An 18,176-nucleotide genomic window follows, 5' to 3' on the forward strand; every position below is an offset into this window, starting at 1 on the left:
TTCGACTATGCAGCCCTCACACTCCCTATCACTCTGATGCTATGAAAACAACTGACAACACACAGGGAGGGCCCTTGGTCTTGCCACCTCACTCCATCTTTGTCTCCTTCTAAGCATCTACGCTATGGATTTTCTACACTCACTCCTTCATTCTCACTCAAACTCCACTTGTCTCCCTCATTGCAGGAAAAGAGAGCTCACAGTAAAAGGGAAGAGCGAGGACAGGAAGAGGGCCACCCTCAGTAGCCCACCTCACCCCGTGGGAGGAGGCAGTCCTGGAGATCGTAGGACTGGAGGATGAGGTGCAAGTGGGGGACGGACAGACGTGTGCATCACAGCAAGCTGGTGACAGAATAGTTTTCCATCTCTCTCATTGACATTGCATGAGTCGCTGATAATGATTCTGAAGCTCTAACAGATGGACTATTGATCATCTGCAGTATGCAATGTGCATGTAACCTTGGCATCACATCTCTAACTCTTTCCTTTACTCCCCCACAGGACCATCGTGAGCACCCGCCCCCACTAGCCAGGAGGAAGAGCCTGAACATCAAGACTCCTCAGAGGAAGCTGCAACCTCTGAGGGCGCAGCGTCAGCAGAATTCAGTGCACCCAGCACCACTGCAGACACACCTCGGTGGGACCTTCGTGAGATAGAGTAGTGTTGTCACCTGGTGTATCACAGCTCACAAGTGAGCATCAGCAGTTGGTGGAGACAGGGACTGCAGTGGAGAGTCCTCGTTGGAGGGCGAAGGACTCTGCCAGCTCGGCTCAGCTGCATGTCGACCCTCTGCCTCTGGGTCCATCCACAAGATCAGCGGTGCTGGAACTCCAGGAACAGATGCAAGAGTCTCTGGCAGGTTTTGTCTCTAGGGTCGCTGTGAGTGTGGAGCGAATGGAGGAGTCCATTGCGAACATGAGCAGAGCCTTTGTGGAGTCATTGGCGCATGAACGCATCACCATAGAAAGGATGGCAACCTTCATGGAGGTGATAAGTCGCCAGAGTGCAGAAAACATGGTGAGTGTTCTGAATAGAATGACATCTCTGGAGGGGCGATGGTCATCTATTGAACAGAGAAACCAGACCTTCATGGAAGTCCTTCTGAGTAGGACTGCCAGTGCAGATACGGATCCCCATGGCCGCCCTGATGTGCAGCAAGGTGCTCTCAAGCCACTTGCAAGCGCTGAGGGGGACCTGACCGAGAGGGAAGTTGGTGGCAGACATCAAGGAAGTGGGGACTCCTCTCCAAGCGCTCACACTTCCATGCCACTGCAGAGCCCTCGGTCAGAGCCCCACCAGAGTCCACACCCAACTGAGATTGGCGTCTCAACCCCTGCACAGCCGCAGGAGCAGCAGACTGTTGGCGAGCCCTCACAGGTTCTCAACCCCAGAGGACGCCCGCCAAAGGTGTCGAGACAGGAGCAGCAAGAAAATGAGCAAGGGGCCGCCACATCTGCTGAAGCTACAGGGAAAGCACCACATAGGAGCACGCGTAAGAGAAAGATACTGCACAAATAGTCACAAGGGTAGTCACTTGGGTGAAATTTGATGTTTTAATGTTAAAAAGCCATCAGATGGTTACTGTAAGTAAAAAATCTGATGGCTACTGCTGCAATTGTGGCGTGTGTCATTTTGCTAATGGGACTTCCACATTGAGGGCTTAGGACTACTTGGTATATGCCTCAGTTGAGGAAGTGCTCAGTGAAGGTGGCGAGAGGGGTTTCCCAGGAGGTCACACTGGAGATGGGTGTCAGGCTCCAAACTTCCACAACTGTGGTTATGCCTTCTAAAAGTTCCCCCAGACCTGAGACTACAAAGTCCTGCCACCTGCAAATGATGGCTGATCAAATATCTTCTTTAATGGTGGAGCTGCAGCTAATAGTCAGCAATCCAATTGTGCTCCTGCCAGGTTTCACCGTCGTGTTTCAGAACAGGCGTGTTTCATGTGGGAAAAGGGTTAAAATCGCAAAGGCCTTACAAAATGGCATTATAGAGGCAATTTAGTGCCTGTTAAGGGCCTTAATAGCCTATCCCGCCTCTTGGAGGCGGGACAGAGACGGGACCATTAGACACGAATTAATGAAAATTGCGTGGAGGCGGGGTGGGGTTGGGCCCACCCGCCAGTTTTTGCAATTTTAACCCCCCACATGCCTCCAATCCGCCTCCACGGCCCAATGAAAATCCAGCCATATGTTTTTTTAACAGCCTTTTCAACTTGTCCTGCCACCTTCAAAGATTTGTATACATACACCCCCCAAGTCTCTGTTCCTGCACCCCTTTTAAATTTGTACCATTAATTCATATTGCCTCTCCTCATTCTTCTGACCAAAATGTATCAATTCACACTTCTCTGCATTAAATTTCATCTGCCATGTGCCTGCCCATTTCACCAGTCTGTTTATGTCCTGCTGAAGTCTGTTACTATGCTCCTCATTGTTTACTAACATCTTTTGAAAGTCCATATACACAACATCAACCGCACTACACACATCAGCCCTCTCTGTTCATCAAAGAACTCAATCAAGTTAGTCAAACAATTTGCCTTTAACAAATCCGTGCTGATTTTCAAGTGCCAAGTGCCAATTCATTTTGTCTCAGATTATTGTTTCTAATAGTGTCCCCACCACAAACTTTAGGTTGACTGGCCTGTAGTTACCAGGTTTATCCCCCTCTTTTTTTGAACAGGATGTATCATTTGCAATCCTCCAGTCCTCTGGCACCACTCCCATACCTAAGGAGGATTGGAAGATTGTGTCCAGCATCTCCACAATTTTCCCCCCTTACTTCCCTCAGTAACCTAGGATGAATTCCATCCGGACCGGGTGACTTTTCTACTTTGAGGACTGCCAATCTTTTAAATATCTCCTCTTTATATACTTTTAACCTATCCAATATCGCTACTGCCTCCTCCTTTTCTGCTACATTGGCAGCATCCTCTCCTCTAATGAAGACAGATGCAAAGTACTCATTTAGTACCTCAGCCATGCTCTGCCTCCACAAGAATATCTCCTTTTGGTCCCTAATCAGCCCCACTCTTCCTTTGACTACCCTTTTAATATTTATATGTCTATAAATCAATAACTTGTACGGTTTGTGCATTACCTCTTTGCTTTTACACTTTCTGCTCCTATTTGTAAACCCTCGGATCCATTTTATTTATACAGCTTTATCAACTTGTTCTCCCACTGTCCAAGATTTGTGTATCTGAGCTCACTAAGTCTCTGCTCCTCTATTCATGTTTATGTTTGCATGATCCTGATTCAAACCGGTTTTCCTCATAGTTTTTAACCTTGCCATATAGCGGATGGATATTTTTCACTTAAATAACATTGGAGTAATATCATTTATATCTTTGGTTATTTTTCTAAATTTGAGAATACATTTTAATTTACAATTGCCATAAACATAAATATCAAATTTAGAGGATTTTTTTCAACTAATATATTAAGGAACAGTAGGACTATTAACAGTGGGAAATAGAAAATATTGCAGAATTTTGTTTTTCCTTTTCCTGTAACAATGAATTATGTTCTGATATACAGCAGAGTGCCATCTAGTGTAAGTGAGGAAAATTGGAGGGTAGAGGGAAGTGAATTTCTTATGATGGATTTCAGATTAAAACCATATGGATAAAATACTGTATGCAGCACTTATTTGAGTATTAATTATCAAGTGTGTCTGTAGGAATGTTGACAGTTTGTAAGATTTTGGCACTGTTTTAGGTAAGCGTGCAAGAACTGGCACCTGGGATCAAAGCTGCGTCATGAGTACAGGGAAGTTTGTTAGGGAATATATCAGAAAATGTTATAGTCTGGTCCAGCTACAGTTAGCTGATTTTCTACCCTCACTCCTGCTGGGGTACACTTCCAATGGTGACAGCCACTCTCATGGACTCCATCTAAGTGTTTAATTTGTTTAAGCAGTAATTGCCAGTGGACTGTTCAATAGGGTGGCATCGCAATCAAACTGTGGTATTTTCCTCATCTAACATCTACACACATGTATTTTTCAGCAGGGGTTATTGGCGAGCAATCAGAAGCGAACCCTGACGAATTTCCTCCCATCCTTCTCGCTCTAGCTCGGGAATGCTGAGGTGAAGCATAGCGTCTCTACCATCCACCTAGTTGAAATCATAACTCAATACAGATCAGGAATCACACTTGGGACAATTTGGGCCGATAAATCCCCAGGGCCTGATAATCTACATCCCAGGGTACTTAAGGAAGTGGCCCTAGAAATAGTAGATGCATTGCTGGTCATCTTCCAGAACTCGATAGACTCTGGAACAGTACCCATGGATTGGAGGATAGCTAATGTTACCCCACTATTCAAAAAAGGTGGTAGAGAAAAAGCGGGGAATTATAAGCCTGACATCGGTAGTGGGGAAAATGCTAGAGTCCATTATAAAAGATGTAATAGCAGAGCACTTGGAAAGCAGTGACAGGATCGGACAAAGTCAACATGGATTTACAAAAGGTAAATCATGCTTGACTAATCTACTGGAATTTTTTGAGGATGTAACTGGTAAAATAGATAAGGGAGAACCAGTGGATGTGGTGTATTTGGACTTTCAGAAGGCTTTCGATAAGGTCCCGCATAAGACATTAGCGTGCAAAATTAAGGCACAAGGGATTGGGGGCAAGGTATTGACTTGGATAGAGAACTGGTTGGCGGATAGAAAGCAAAGAGTTGGAATAAACGGGTTGTTTTCCGAGTGGCAGGCAGTGACTAGTGGGGTACCGCAGGGATCGGTCCTAGGACCCCAGCTGTTCACAATATGTATTAATGATCTGGACGAGGGAATTGGATGTAATATCTCCAAATTTGCAGACGACACAAAGCTGGGTGGGAGGGTATGCTGTGAGGAGGATGTCGTGAAAATCCAGTACGATTTGGACAGGTTGGGTGATTGGGCAGAAACATGGCAAATGCACTATAATGTGGATAAATGTGAGGTTATCCACTTTGGTGGCAAAAACAGGAAGGCAGATTATTATTTGAATGGCAATAGATTGGGAGAAGGGGAGGTGCAAAGAGACCTGGGTGTTCTTGTGCACCAGTCGCTGAAGGTAAGCATGCAGGTGCAGCAGGCGGTTAAGAAGGCAAATGGTATGTTGGCCTTCGTAGCAAGAGGGTTCGAGTACAGGAACAAGGATGTCTTGCTGCAGTTGTACGGGGCCTTGGTGAGACCGCACCTTGAGTATTGTGTGCAGTTTTGGTCGCCTTACCTGAGGAAGGACATTCTTGCCATGGAAGGAGTGCAGCGAAGATTCACCAGGCTGATACCTGTGATGGCAGGAATGACGTATGAGGAGAGATTGTGTCGATTGGGCTTATACTCACTGGAGTTTAGAAGATTGAGAGGGGATCTCATCGAAACCTATAAAATTCTGTCAGGCCTGGACAGATTGGAGGAAGGAAGGATGTTTCCGATGGTCGGGGAGTCCAGAACCAGGGGTCATAGTCTAAGGATAAGGGGTAAGCCATTTAGGACTGAGATGAGGAGGAATTTCTTCACCCAGAGAGTGATGAACCTGTGGAATTCTCTACCACAGAAGGCAGTAGAGGCCAGTTCATTAAATATATTCAAGAAGGAGTTGGATATATTTCTTAAGGCTAAAGTGATCAAGGGATATGGGGAGAAGGCAGGAACAGGGTACTGAATTTGGATGATCAGCCATGATCTCAGTGAATGGCGGAGCAGGCTCGAGGGGCCGAATGGCCTACTCCTGCTCCTATCTTCTATGCTTCTATGTTAAATATGTTAACTGTTGAAAATATAATTTGAAAAATCTATGTCATGTCCTTTGCAGTTTCAGAAATAAACACGTTAATTTTACATAGGGAACCTGCCTGGTTTTTATGGCTCAGTTCCACAATAAGCACTAGAGTTACCAATTGAGTCATTAGGGGGAGCTTTATTTTTTTCTGCAATTTTTTCCTCGTGTTGATTTTTTTTTATGAACAGGTACATGGATATTACTTTGCTAAGGGATAAGGTGTACAATATTACAAGCAATGGAATAAAATCAGAAAATGCTACAAGTACACAGCAGCTCCATCAACAAAGAGAAAACAGACACAATTTTTGCTCTTTATTTCAGATTTCTAGCCTTTCTAACTTTTGTTCATATTTTAAGCAGTGTGTCCTGTTAAGTATTAAACCCCTTGAAACTTGAATTATTGTTTACAGGCTTAGCCTGAAAACTAATTTTGAGAAGTGTTTTCTCAATTAAAAGCTAACCAAGAACAAAAATGTACCATGGTTTAAAAATATTGTTTAATGAGGTTTGAGTTTAAATTTTAAAGAACTGTGATTCTGCAGTAAGCTGATTGAATGGTGGTTTCATTAAAGAGCTCCCCGATCCAGCCTACACATCAGATTCAGAGCAGTGGTGGTAGAAGACGGCGAGCAATGAATGAAGACCCAGATGAGAAGAGACGGAAGTTTTTAGAGCGTAACCGAGCAGCTGCTTCAAGGTGCAGACAGAAGAGAAAAGTATGGGTGCAATCTCTTGAAAAGAAGGCGGAGGACCTCAGTTCAACAAACGTACAACTACAGGTAGGTTGTAAAGTATTTTTCCATTTGTGGAATTAACAAGGTAGCTATAACGTTATGTAATCTGCATTGTGAATTCCTTGGGGGAGAAATTGGGTGAGTAGCGCCACTTGTTAGCGCCTAAAGAGGCAGGCAGTGGCTGTAGCACCACTGGCTGCGCCTCCCGCGATATTGAGTTGGGGCGATAATGGTGGCGTTAGCCTTTTGCGCTGCGCCGCCACCGATGACGTCATCGGTGTGCGCAGCGCCCCGTTCGCGATATTTGGTAGCGAACGGCGCAGTTGCGCCGTTCGCTACCCGCGCCCGGTTCACGGGGCCTTACTGTGCCGGCAGCAGCGCAAGTTAAGGTGGAGGTGCGGGGCGGCCGCCTTTTTCGGCGGCCACCTGCCAGCACCGCCGTCCCCGGCCTCCTAACCCTCCCCCCCCCCCCCCCCCCCGCGGCATTGCCGGCTGTTTCCCGAGAGCCCGGCACTTCTCCTTGGTGCCGGGCTCATTTGCCGGCACTCGCGAGCGGGCTGTTGCAGGCACCTCCCCCTTAACAATGGGAGGAAGGCCTGCAGTACTGCAGCGTGCCGTGCCGCAGCATGTGGCGCTGCGGCACGTTGCGCTGCGATATTCAGTTTCAGCGCCCTAAGAGGGACGCGGAGCGCCTCGAGCCTCGCCCCATGTCCCTCGAGGGGCAATGGAACTGAATATCTATCGCTGACGCCTCGAACGCTGCGCTAAATCCTGCGCTCAGGCAACTTTTGTGCCACTTTGGCGCCCCAACCCAATTTCTAGGCCCTTATTTCTGCATTTTGCTTCTGGCATATTGTTTTGAAAAGTGCCAATTTGTCAAACAGAGAACTAACCCAAGCCATAACACCAGTATGATTTTAGCTGCAAATCTTGAAGGAAATGTATTGGTTTATTCTGTCTTTATGTGGAAACTTGTAGGCTCCACTTGAACTGATACTAATGGATTTGGAAAATGCATTAACTTCTCTCAGTCCTCCTTTGTATCTTAGCCAGAAGCAAAGCCGTTAAGCATGCCACCCATTATGTCTTTTACTGAAAATTGAATGTCAAAGAAATAATTAAACTGTACTTTGTATGAACCCATTAATCAATCTTGAGGTTCTTTTATAATTCCTCAGCTGACATTCAAGCACAGATGATCAGTGCAGTAAGTTATAATGAAGTATCATTGCTTTTACATTATTCTAAACTGTAAGTCTAATAAGTGTGGAGGGTTGTCTTTGAACAGTATTGCAGTGAAGGACTTAATGGTTTGTCTTGCCCTGCTGCTTATGTTTTTTAAAGTAGTGTGTTGGGGACAACAGCAGACTTTTCATCCTGAGAAAATTCTCTGACTTTTGATTATTATGAACATTTTAATTGTAAATGCCAGCTTCATATCAATTTGCAACTGTAACTATATACTGTTCTGCAAGGACTTTATATTTTTATATCCTGAAACAAGATCTAATTATTTTATAAACTATATCTAAATTTTACTGTTTACCAACAGTACCTAATGTACACATTATCGCTGCTAGTGTAATTGCATCTTTGGCATTATTTGAATTGTTCATATTTATTCCTCCCCCCTCCCATTCACACTCCACTTTGCCTCCAACATGTGGTCTTGCTTTGTGTTTTCTGTGCACCAGTATAAATGCAAATGGCACAATAGCTGCCATTTACATTGGAACGAAGTTATACTCTATGCCATCATTCCATCTTCTCATTTGAAAATAGCTGGTTACCCTTTCGCTTCTTTTGAAAATATAGCTAGAGTACAAAAGATTAGCAATTTGCACGCTGCATGCAGTTGAGCATGCAAGTGCAGAGCTTTCATGCTCACCCTACTATACAAATAATCATTAATTAATAGAATATAAGACAAGCTGCTAGTAGAAAAATATCACCATGCATTAAGTGCTTAAAAATCCGAAATTTCTGTTAATGCTCTCGAAAGATAAAAACTTAGACCACTAAATAAAATTTGGGGAGCTTGAATTGAGAAATCATTAGTGACATTGGTTATGTTGGAATTTAATTTAGAGTTGCCGAGAGCTTGTGAATATTTTAGGAAGTTGTGTTTTCTGTTCATCTACTAATCACTCCATCGCATTTAGTTATTGCTCACCAAGATGGTTAAAATAAACATTACTATGTTTAGATGGTGCTACAGTTACTCATTTAAACTAAAAAGAAAATTTTAAATTGAGGTAAATAAAACATGAACCAAAATCACCAGTTCCAACATCAATCTTTTGTTCAGTAATTACGCATTTTCTACTCGTCATCTGCGCAATTTCCTTGTAAACAGCACCCTAACTCGGAATAAAGCCATGTATTATATGATTATTTACCTTTGGCCACTGATGTAACCATAGTAGTTTATTAGTTGGTGAGAGAGTTGTACTAAAAGCATGTTATAAAGATGGGTGAAGAGCTACAGGATGTTCTGTGCACTCCTCTGCCCAAAGCAGCTCATTAAGAAGACTGTTTTGAATCCTCTTGTTTTATTAAGTTTTGAGATAAACATGGGATTTTGGTCATACTGCTGCCTTCAGGGTATATGACGAGATTCAGAGTAGATTGACTGTGGAATGGATTTGCAATATTTGTGCAGGCAAACCTTTTTGGCTCCCTATTAGTACCAGTTTTCAAAGAGTTAGTTAAAGTAAGCCAGCAAACCTGTTTTCAGTACTGAACTGTACTACAGTTGAGTGATGCCAGATCTATCTATCTATAAAATATAAGAATGTTTAAAGCCTGCCCCCCTCTTGTGATGGCTGCAGTAGTGCTGGTGCTTTTTGTGAAAGTTTTTCTTTGTTCCTTAGAATGAAGTCACCCTGCTGAGAAATGAAGTGGCTCAGCTGAAGCAGCTACTTCTGGCTCATAAAGATTGCCCTGTAACAGCCATGCAGAAGAAATCTGGCTATCACAGTGAGTAATGTTCCATTACCTATATCCCCAGGCTATTGAAATGAAATACTGCTGAAATGAACTAAGTTGGCAGTAACAAGGAAGTGCCGTTGGTATTTAAAGTAAAATATTAGAAATTCCATAAGGTTATTGTAGTGCAGCTACAAATGCTTGCTTGCATAGATAAATTGGAGTATTCATTTTGTGTCACGTAAAGTTTTGTATGGTGTTCATTTGGTCTCCCAGTAATGAATAAAGTTGTCTGATTTAATTTTGTCTTAAAATTGTCTCTTAATTTAACTATAGTTGCTATAAATTCCATTTTTTTGTTTATTCTTAAAAATTATTACTTGGTTAATTGTGTTCATTATACACATTGTGTGTTCAATGAGGCAGTTTTTAAAAAGCCTGAGATGAATTGAGCACTGGCTGTTTTGTGTTCACTTGTTTTTTTTGATTAAAGAGTGAGCAAATGTGTGGGACTGAACTGATCCACTTAGATAACTGCTAAAAGTCTTACTAGATCCAAAAGGTTAGAATAAAATGTTACACATGTTTCAGTGTACAAGGTCTCCACTGATTATAAAACCAGTTTGTGTAGTGCTTCCTCACATTTTACTTAAAAGACAATTGAATATAGTAACACCTGGATATTCCAGTTGCAACTAAACAGGGTTGTATCAAAAGAAGAAAGAAATCATTTACATCTATATAGCACCTTATCGGGTGAAATTGGACCTCATTGTGCCCATCTTATAGGCCTAGAACCAATTTTGGGATCCAAATAACGTCTGAAAGATGTCCGACCTGATATTGGCATATAGATTGTTTATTTTGCTGTATTGTACCATTTGATCAGAATATCAAATCTGACTGATTAAAATGCAAGCACAGGACATGAAATGGTCTTTCCCCACTGCTGATTAATGGAAAAAGCTAGCAGGTGCTATGATTGCAATAAACTAAATTACCATTGAGCTCCTGTTGCTGTCACAGTAGAATGCAGTTAGGCCTCTCATGTTACAGTAAAGAAAACTCTTATTCTGTTCAGGACTATGATTTGTACCAATCAGTGAATATATTACAAGAGTAAGGAAGTCGTGCTACAATTGTACAGGGCTTTGGTGAGACCACACCTGGAGTACTGTACACAATTTTGGTCTCCTTATCTGAGGAAGGATATACTTGCCTTAGAGGCGGTGCAACAAAGATTCACTAGATTGATTCCTGGGATGAGAGGGCTGTCCTATAAGGAGAGATTGAGTAGAATGGGCCTATACTCTCTGGAGTTTAGAAGAATGAGAGGTGATTTCATTGAAACATATAAGATTCTGAGGGGGCTTGACCGGGTAGATGCTGAGAGGCTGTTTCCCCTGGCTGGAGAGTCTAGAACTAGGGGGCGTGGTCTCAGGTTAAGGGGTCAGCCATTTAAACTGAGATGAGGAGGAATTTCTTCGCTCACAGGGTTCTGAATCTTTGGAATTCTCTATCCCAGAGAGCTGTGGATGCTGAATTGTTGAGTATATTCAAGGCTGAGATAAATAGATTTTTGGACTCTAGGGGAATCAAGGGATATGGGGATCGGGTTGGAAAGTGGAGTTGAGGTTGAAGGTCAGCCATGATTTTATTGAATGGCGGAGCAGGCTCGAGGGGCCGTATGGCCTACTCCTGCTCCTAATTCTTATTGACCAGAAACTCAAGTGGACCAGCCACATAAATGCCGTGGCTACTAGAGCAGGACAGAGGCTGACCATTCTGCGGCGAGTGGCTCCCCTTCTGACTTCCCAAAGCCTCACCACCACCTACAAGTCATGAGTGTGATGCAATATTCTCCACCTATCTGTCGGGGTGCAACTGCAACCACACTCAAGAAGCTCGATACCATCAAGGACAAAGCAGTCCGCTTGATCCACTACCTTAAACAACGAATTCCTCTACCACTACAGGATTTGAATTTCCCTTTTGCAACTTGAAAGATAAATGCAGAAATGTACTATCTGTTGTGTATAAATGCAGTCTGATTTTGTTTGATTTCATTAATACACATATGTGGTGAACATATATGTAATGAAAAGGGTTAACTCAAAAAGAAACATAACAAAAAACGATCAATCTATCTAGATTTTCTACATAAATTTTATCAGGTCTGGAGCATAACTCAGAGTCCTTTGATCTGCAATCAATTGAGTGCTTTGTGGATTTACACTGTAGCCTGGAGGTACATTATACAAGAAAACTGCAGACCTTTGCGATTGACAGTGATTGCTATGGAGATTAGTCAGTCATAGCTACAACCTGACAGCTCTGCATGTGTTTTCTTATTGATGCGGATAGTGCCTTGCGCTGGCATGCATACTGTGCACATATTTTTCCCTAAATCTAAACTCTGTCTTCCTGATGGGCAGCATAATGTTCAGACTCCAACTCCAATGACTGAATTGTTAAAAAGAATATATAATATATATATATATATATATGTATATACTTTCATCTTCAGATATTGCCAAACAGCAATGGCAATGATGACAATGTAAAACCATAACACAACAGCTGGAGAAAAATATATAAAGAGATTGGAATTATCTGAGTTAGGGGTTCATTATATGTTTATGCCTATGTATTGTGCTGTAATCACTTACAGTGTAAATAATATTAGGTTCTAAATTATAAATACATTAGGATGGCTTACATATGTTCTTTAACCATTGTAAGTTCAAAACTTTCAGGTTTTCATTTGAATATTTGATGTATTGCAAAACATTAACCATAAGACATTTTTATTAATCTGCTTTTTGGCTTGCATTAAGCACTTTTGGTTTTCATGAAAATATTAATTTAGTTTACAAGAGAAGCGTGTCATTAGTTGAATTATGAGTCAGATATGGTATAGGTTTTTAGTTTTAAATCTGGATCCAATTAATTCTCTACAACTGTAGAACAGCTGGTGGCATTTAGACTCTAAACAGTGCTTATTCTCCTGTGTGTGCATCATTAGAATCAGGTACAGTAATCATCCATCGCTGCAAGTCGTTGGCAGGTGAGCCTCAGATGAAGAAATCTATGCTATAAATAAAAGGATTTCAGTACTTTATTCATGTACTGACAATCCTCCATTTAAAGATAATTTTCTTGTCAAAGCAAGTTTTCTTTAATTTAAAGAATCAATTCATTTTTTTTCATTTGAGGTTGCCCACCACCATGTGCCCACGTTCTACTGGGAAGATGGATAGTCCTGGTTTCTGACTTATCTAGAACTTACTGCTAACGACCTATAATTATTTCCTCCACCTCCAGTGGAATGCCACACGTGTATCTAGTCCACCTAGCGATCCAGTTGAGAACTGACTAAATGTTTCCTAATTTAATCAGGTAGATTCAAGTGACAAGCTACTGTTCTATTTAGGAAATGTGCTTTACCACTTAGCTTTTCTGATATCTCTTCAGGTGTAATAGTGCTGGGTTGTTGTATAACATTAACCTACTTTGCCTGCTAATGTGAAGGACACTTTTCTTTGCTTAACACAGGATAGCTGAAAAAGATGGCATTTCATTTGTTGTCAAATTTTCTGTACAGTTTTGCTTCTCATAGAGTATTAAGTTGGAAGGACAATATTGATTATATTATAAGCATTATAATACAATAAGGCAGCAGTGCTCAAAACTAAAGTCCTGAAATAAATGCTAAAATACTTCTCACTTTGATTATTTGAATGTTTGTTCAGGCAACTATTTCATTCAATGTGTCTATTTTAATATTTATGTTTTGAGTATATAATAATAAATGTGTTACCTACACAAATTATTTCTCAAGGATAAAGTGCACCAAAGTACAGAAAGTGGGTAAACTGTTCGCTGTCAGTTTTAATATATACAGTTCTTTCATACACTTCTACATAACTAAGTCTCTGATCTGTTTTTCATCAGATGCAGAAAAGGATGAGAGTTCTATAGACAGCCCACTACCTAGCAGTCCCCAAACCCAAGTCATCCAACATAGCTCCATCAGCACCTCAAATGGCATAAGTTCAACGGCAATGGCAGAGGCTGTTGCTACTTCAGACCTTACCCAGATGGCAGACCAGAGTTCGGAGATGAACCTACCCGTCCAGTCTCATGTTGCCATTGCTCCTTCATCTCAGTCTCAGCCTTCAGGAAGTTGATTGGATAATATGTGCACTACAGAACTCCATAGATATTGTCTCAACAGTGACTGTAAAATGGAAATTTGGGAACTGGAAGGACTAACTCTCCAAAAACAAATACTATACTCCTAGTTTAGTTGCTTTTATTAGTTGTACTTCAGATGTGGCTACAGCAGTGTAAGCAAAGTGAACACTTAACTTCAGCCTTGAAAGCAGATCTTTTAATCATTGTTCTCTAGTCCACAAATGCATTTGGCATTTTCTATTTTCTACAACTAAAACGACATTTAAGTTTTTTTTTCTGTCTGTCTTTATGGCTATGGGGTAGGGGGGAAAAGTGTATTTGTGAACAGTGGAATGACTTTAAAAGGTCACTCTCCAGAGACTGTGAAAGAACTATCAAATTTTATTCATACCAAAGCTCCACATGGGCTAACTTGGCCTGTGCTGCTGTTCACCTGGTCGTGACATGCAATCCAGAGGTCCAAGAGGAACCCAGCCTCCAATCTGTGACAGGCAGACTTAATATTGGAGCAAGTGAAATTTCCAGTGTATCGCTTCAAACAGGTGTTTTTATTCTAAACAAAAATGCTAACTAACATATTAAGTAGTCCAACAAAGCCTATTACCCATCTAAATGAGTAATTATTACTTTATAAATTCTTAGACCCGAGCAGGCCCTTAAAGAGATTTTGTTTTCAGACCTAACATTGCATTTATTCTCTTTGCCTTTTCTAATTTGCACATTGTGAGGTGAATGAAAGATTGAAAGAATGTTAATTTTTGTTAGTAATTTTGTTTTATTCTTGTGTTATGTCACTTTTAATAAGGTGTAGTCAATGCATTTAGTTTTTTTTACCTTTTGTGTATAAAGCTCAGCAACTATGTTGGGTATCATGATGATGATGCATATATCAAACAGTTCTGTGAATGTTGCCTTTAAATGTCACACTGACTTTTGGTGGAATCCTATTTAAAATGATTGTGTATACAAATAATGAATATTGATGATTAACATTCCATGTGCAGTTTGATTGTTACTGATGAGATTGATTGTATATTACCTCTCTTCTCATCAAAACTTCTGTGAAATAATTGATTTTACTAAATGTGCCATGAACACTGTAGTGACTTGGTCATACTCAGAGATACAGTTTGAAACAGGAGAAGCATAAAAAACTACAAGAATCTTATGCTTTGACATTGACAACACTGATATAAAAAAATTAAATGGTGGATAACGGAACATCAAAGATTTCATATGTGTATGTCATATGTGTAAATATGTCTACAGGTATGTGTGCATTGTGCTGCCACAAGGACTCGTGGGTAGCAAAATTAACAGGACATGGAATGTAACTTCTCCAGTACAGCTTTACAGTTCTTTGAGTTTATAATTGTGTAATTTGCCAGATTAGAAAATAGGAACTCAGACAGGTTGTATGATAGAATTGCTTGGGACCTTTCCAGGAAACTTCTCAACATGTAGTGGTAAACTAATACTTTGTGATGGATATCAGTTACACTATTCTACAGAATCCATTTCATAAATCATCTTTTTACAGTCTGTATCTGTAGACAAAACTTGTGTCTTTATCTTCCTGATTGCAAGCTTCCATTTCTACAGAGGTAGCTTGAGGTGTACTCTTCCTCTTTGTGCAATTTGCATGAGTAAGTTCTCTGAGAGAATAAATAATTTATCTACAAAGAACATGTCAATAAACTGTTTTTAAGTGCGTAAAAGGATAACACATTTTTATTTCAAATGCCAGCTGTATTTGGGCATACATCCTCTTTACTAGTGCTGCCATCTGCCAAAAGAGACTTGTATAGCAGAATTTAACTTTCCATTCTCTGAAATTCAAGCTTTATTGTCACGTTGGATTACAAGTTACTTATACAAAATATTTCCGCATTTAAAGTTGCACTGATCCTTTTCTTAGCTTTCTAAAAGCTTATATTGAGTATGATTCCAAAATAAAAAAAAATTCCTTTTTAAAAACTTTCGATTTAATTTGATTTTGCTTTTAATTTACTTAGGATATCCATAATCTTATTGATAATCTGAATTCAAAATCAGCCATTTTACACAAATGGTTGTTGGTTGAAAGTGACTATTGGTTGTAGTTTAGAACATTTAAATCGTGAAACCAGCAACAACTGCAAAACAATGTAAATAACGTAAATCTTTTCTGAAGAAAATTTGTTAAAGTACTTTAAAACATGAGTATCCTCCTGAAACTATATTCTGTTTCATGCTGTGTTCAACTCAATTCATTTTTTAACAATCTATAATTATCTATCCTTTTGACACTACATAATATAATGATGAATATAACAAGATCACTTTGAATTTCCAGAAGTTTGTGATTGATTGGAAATTTAAATCATCTTTCCTGATTAAATGGTAATCCATATTAGTGTGTCATTAGTAACATATTTCTTTAAAACAAAACCAAAGAAACCACAGAAAAGTGCGGTGGTAAGACTCCCAATGTACTTGAACTGTTTAAAAGATATATTTTTAAACAGCCGGTCTGAAAAGAAATGTGATCCAGTGTTCTTTACCTTACAATACTTTTACCTCATGAGTTTGCGTCTGCTGCTCTCTGCCAACATGCTTTCTGCTGTTTTATGGTCCATTGTCCACCTCGACCTCTCTACAGCCTTTCATATGGTCAACCACATCATCCTTCTCCGACATATCTCCTCCATTGTCCAATTGATTGTGATTGCCCTAGTTTGGTTCCACTCTTAACTAATAGATTATAGCCAGAGTATCTCTAGCAATGGCTTCTCTTCCCACCCTCACTGCGTTATCTCTGGATATCCCCTTGGATCTGTCCTTGGCCCCCTCCTCTTCCTCATCTACGTTTTTCCTTTTTTTTAAATTCATTCATGGGATGTGGGCATCGCTGACAAGGCCAGCATTCATTGCCCACTCCTAATTGCCCTTGAAAAGGTGGTGGTGAGCCGCCGCCTTGAACCGCTGCAGTCCGTGAAGTGAAAGTAATCCCACAATGCTGTTAGGGAGGGGGGAGTACAGGATTTTGACTCCATGACGATGAAGTAACGGCGATATATTTCCAAGTCAAGATGGTGTGTGACTTTGAGGGGAACTTGCAGGTGGTGGTGTTCTCTTGTGCCTGCTGGCCTTGTCCTACTAGGTGGTAGAGGTTGCGGGTTTGGGAGGTGCTGTCGAAGAAGCCTTGGTGAGTTGCTGCAGTGCACCTTGTAGATGGTACACACTGCAACCACGGTACGCCGATGGTGGAGGGAGTGAATGTTTAAGGTGGTGGATGGGATGCCAATCAAGTGGGCTGCTTTGTCCTAGATGGTGTCGAGCTTCTTAAGTGTTATTGAAGAAACCATCCAGGTAAATGGAGAGTATTCCATCACATTCCTGACTTGTGCCTTGTAGATGGTAGAAAGGCTTTGGGGAAGTCAGGAGGTGAGTCACTTGCAGCAGAATACCCAACCTCTGACCTGCCCTGGTAGCCACAGTATTTTTGTGGCTGGTCCAGTTATGTTTCTGGTCCATGGTGACCCCATGGATGTTGGTGAGGGATTCGGCAATGTTAATGCCATTGAATGATATGGGGAGGTGCCTGGACTCTTGTTGGAGATGGTCATGTCTGGTACTTGTGTGGCGCGAATGTTACTTGCCACTTATCAGCCCAAGCCTGAATGTTGTCCAGGCCTTGCTGCATGTGGACTGCTTTATTATCTGAGAAGTTGTGAATGGAACTGAACACTGTGCAATCATCAGTGAACATTCCCACTTCTGACCTTATGATGGAGGGATGGTCATTGATGAAGCAGCTGAAGATGGTTGGATCTAGGACACTGCTCTGAGTAACACCTGCAGCGATGTCCTGGAGCTGAGATGATTGGCCTCCAACAACCACAGCCATCTTCCTTTGTGACTCCAACCTGTGGAGAGTTCTTCCCCAATTCCCATTAACTTCCATTTTACTAGGGCTCCTTGATGCCACACTCGGTCAAAAGATGCCTTGATGTCAAGGGCAGTCAATCTCTGGAATTCAGCTCTTTTGTCCATGTTTGGACCAAGGCTAATGAGGTCTGGAGCCAAGTGGTCCTGGTGGAACCCAAACTGAGCTGGTGGTGAGCAGATTATTGGTGAGTAAGTTCTGCTTCATAGCACTATAATGACACCTTCCATCACTTTGCTGATGGTTGAGAGTAGACCGATGAGGCGGCAATTGGCTGAATTGGATTTATCCTGCTTTTTGTAGACAGAACATACCTGTGCAATTTTCCACATTGTCGGGTAGATGCCATTGTTGTATCTGTACTGGAACAGCTTGGCTTGAGGTTCAGCTCGTTCTAGAGCACAAGTCTTCAGCAGGATATCGTCGGGGCCCATAGCCTTTGTTGTATCCAGTGTGCTCAGCCGTTTCTTCCTATCACGTGGAGTGAATCTCCTTGGTGACATCATCCGCAGACATGGGGTCACCTTCCACATCAATGCTAACGACACCCAGCTCTACCTCTCCACCACCTCCCTCGACCTCTCCACTGCCTCTGTTGTCTGACT

General features: G+C 41.4%; 1 protein-coding gene across 1 annotated transcript in view; it reads left to right on the forward strand.

Annotated features, from left to right (window-relative positions):
* Positions 1-15,361, forward strand: part of atf2 (activating transcription factor 2) — a 134,517-nt gene extending 119,156 nt beyond the window's left edge. The window contains exons 9-11 of the mRNA XM_085986139.1: positions 6,357-6,563; positions 9,392-9,497; positions 13,401-15,361. Coding sequence (XP_085842265.1) covers positions 6,357-6,563; positions 9,392-9,497; positions 13,401-13,636 — 549 coding nt within the window. The 3' untranslated portion in view covers positions 13,637-15,361. The remainder of the gene's footprint in view (positions 1-6,356; positions 6,564-9,391; positions 9,498-13,400) is intronic.
* The last annotated feature ends 2,815 nt before the right edge of the window (positions 15,362-18,176 follow it).

This window comes from Somniosus microcephalus, chromosome 4, assembly GCF_052327205.1.
Source record: "Somniosus microcephalus isolate GS21.2 chromosome 4, FLI_Smic_1.0, whole genome shotgun sequence".
NCBI lineage: Eukaryota > Metazoa > Chordata > Chondrichthyes > Squaliformes > Somniosidae > Somniosus > Somniosus microcephalus.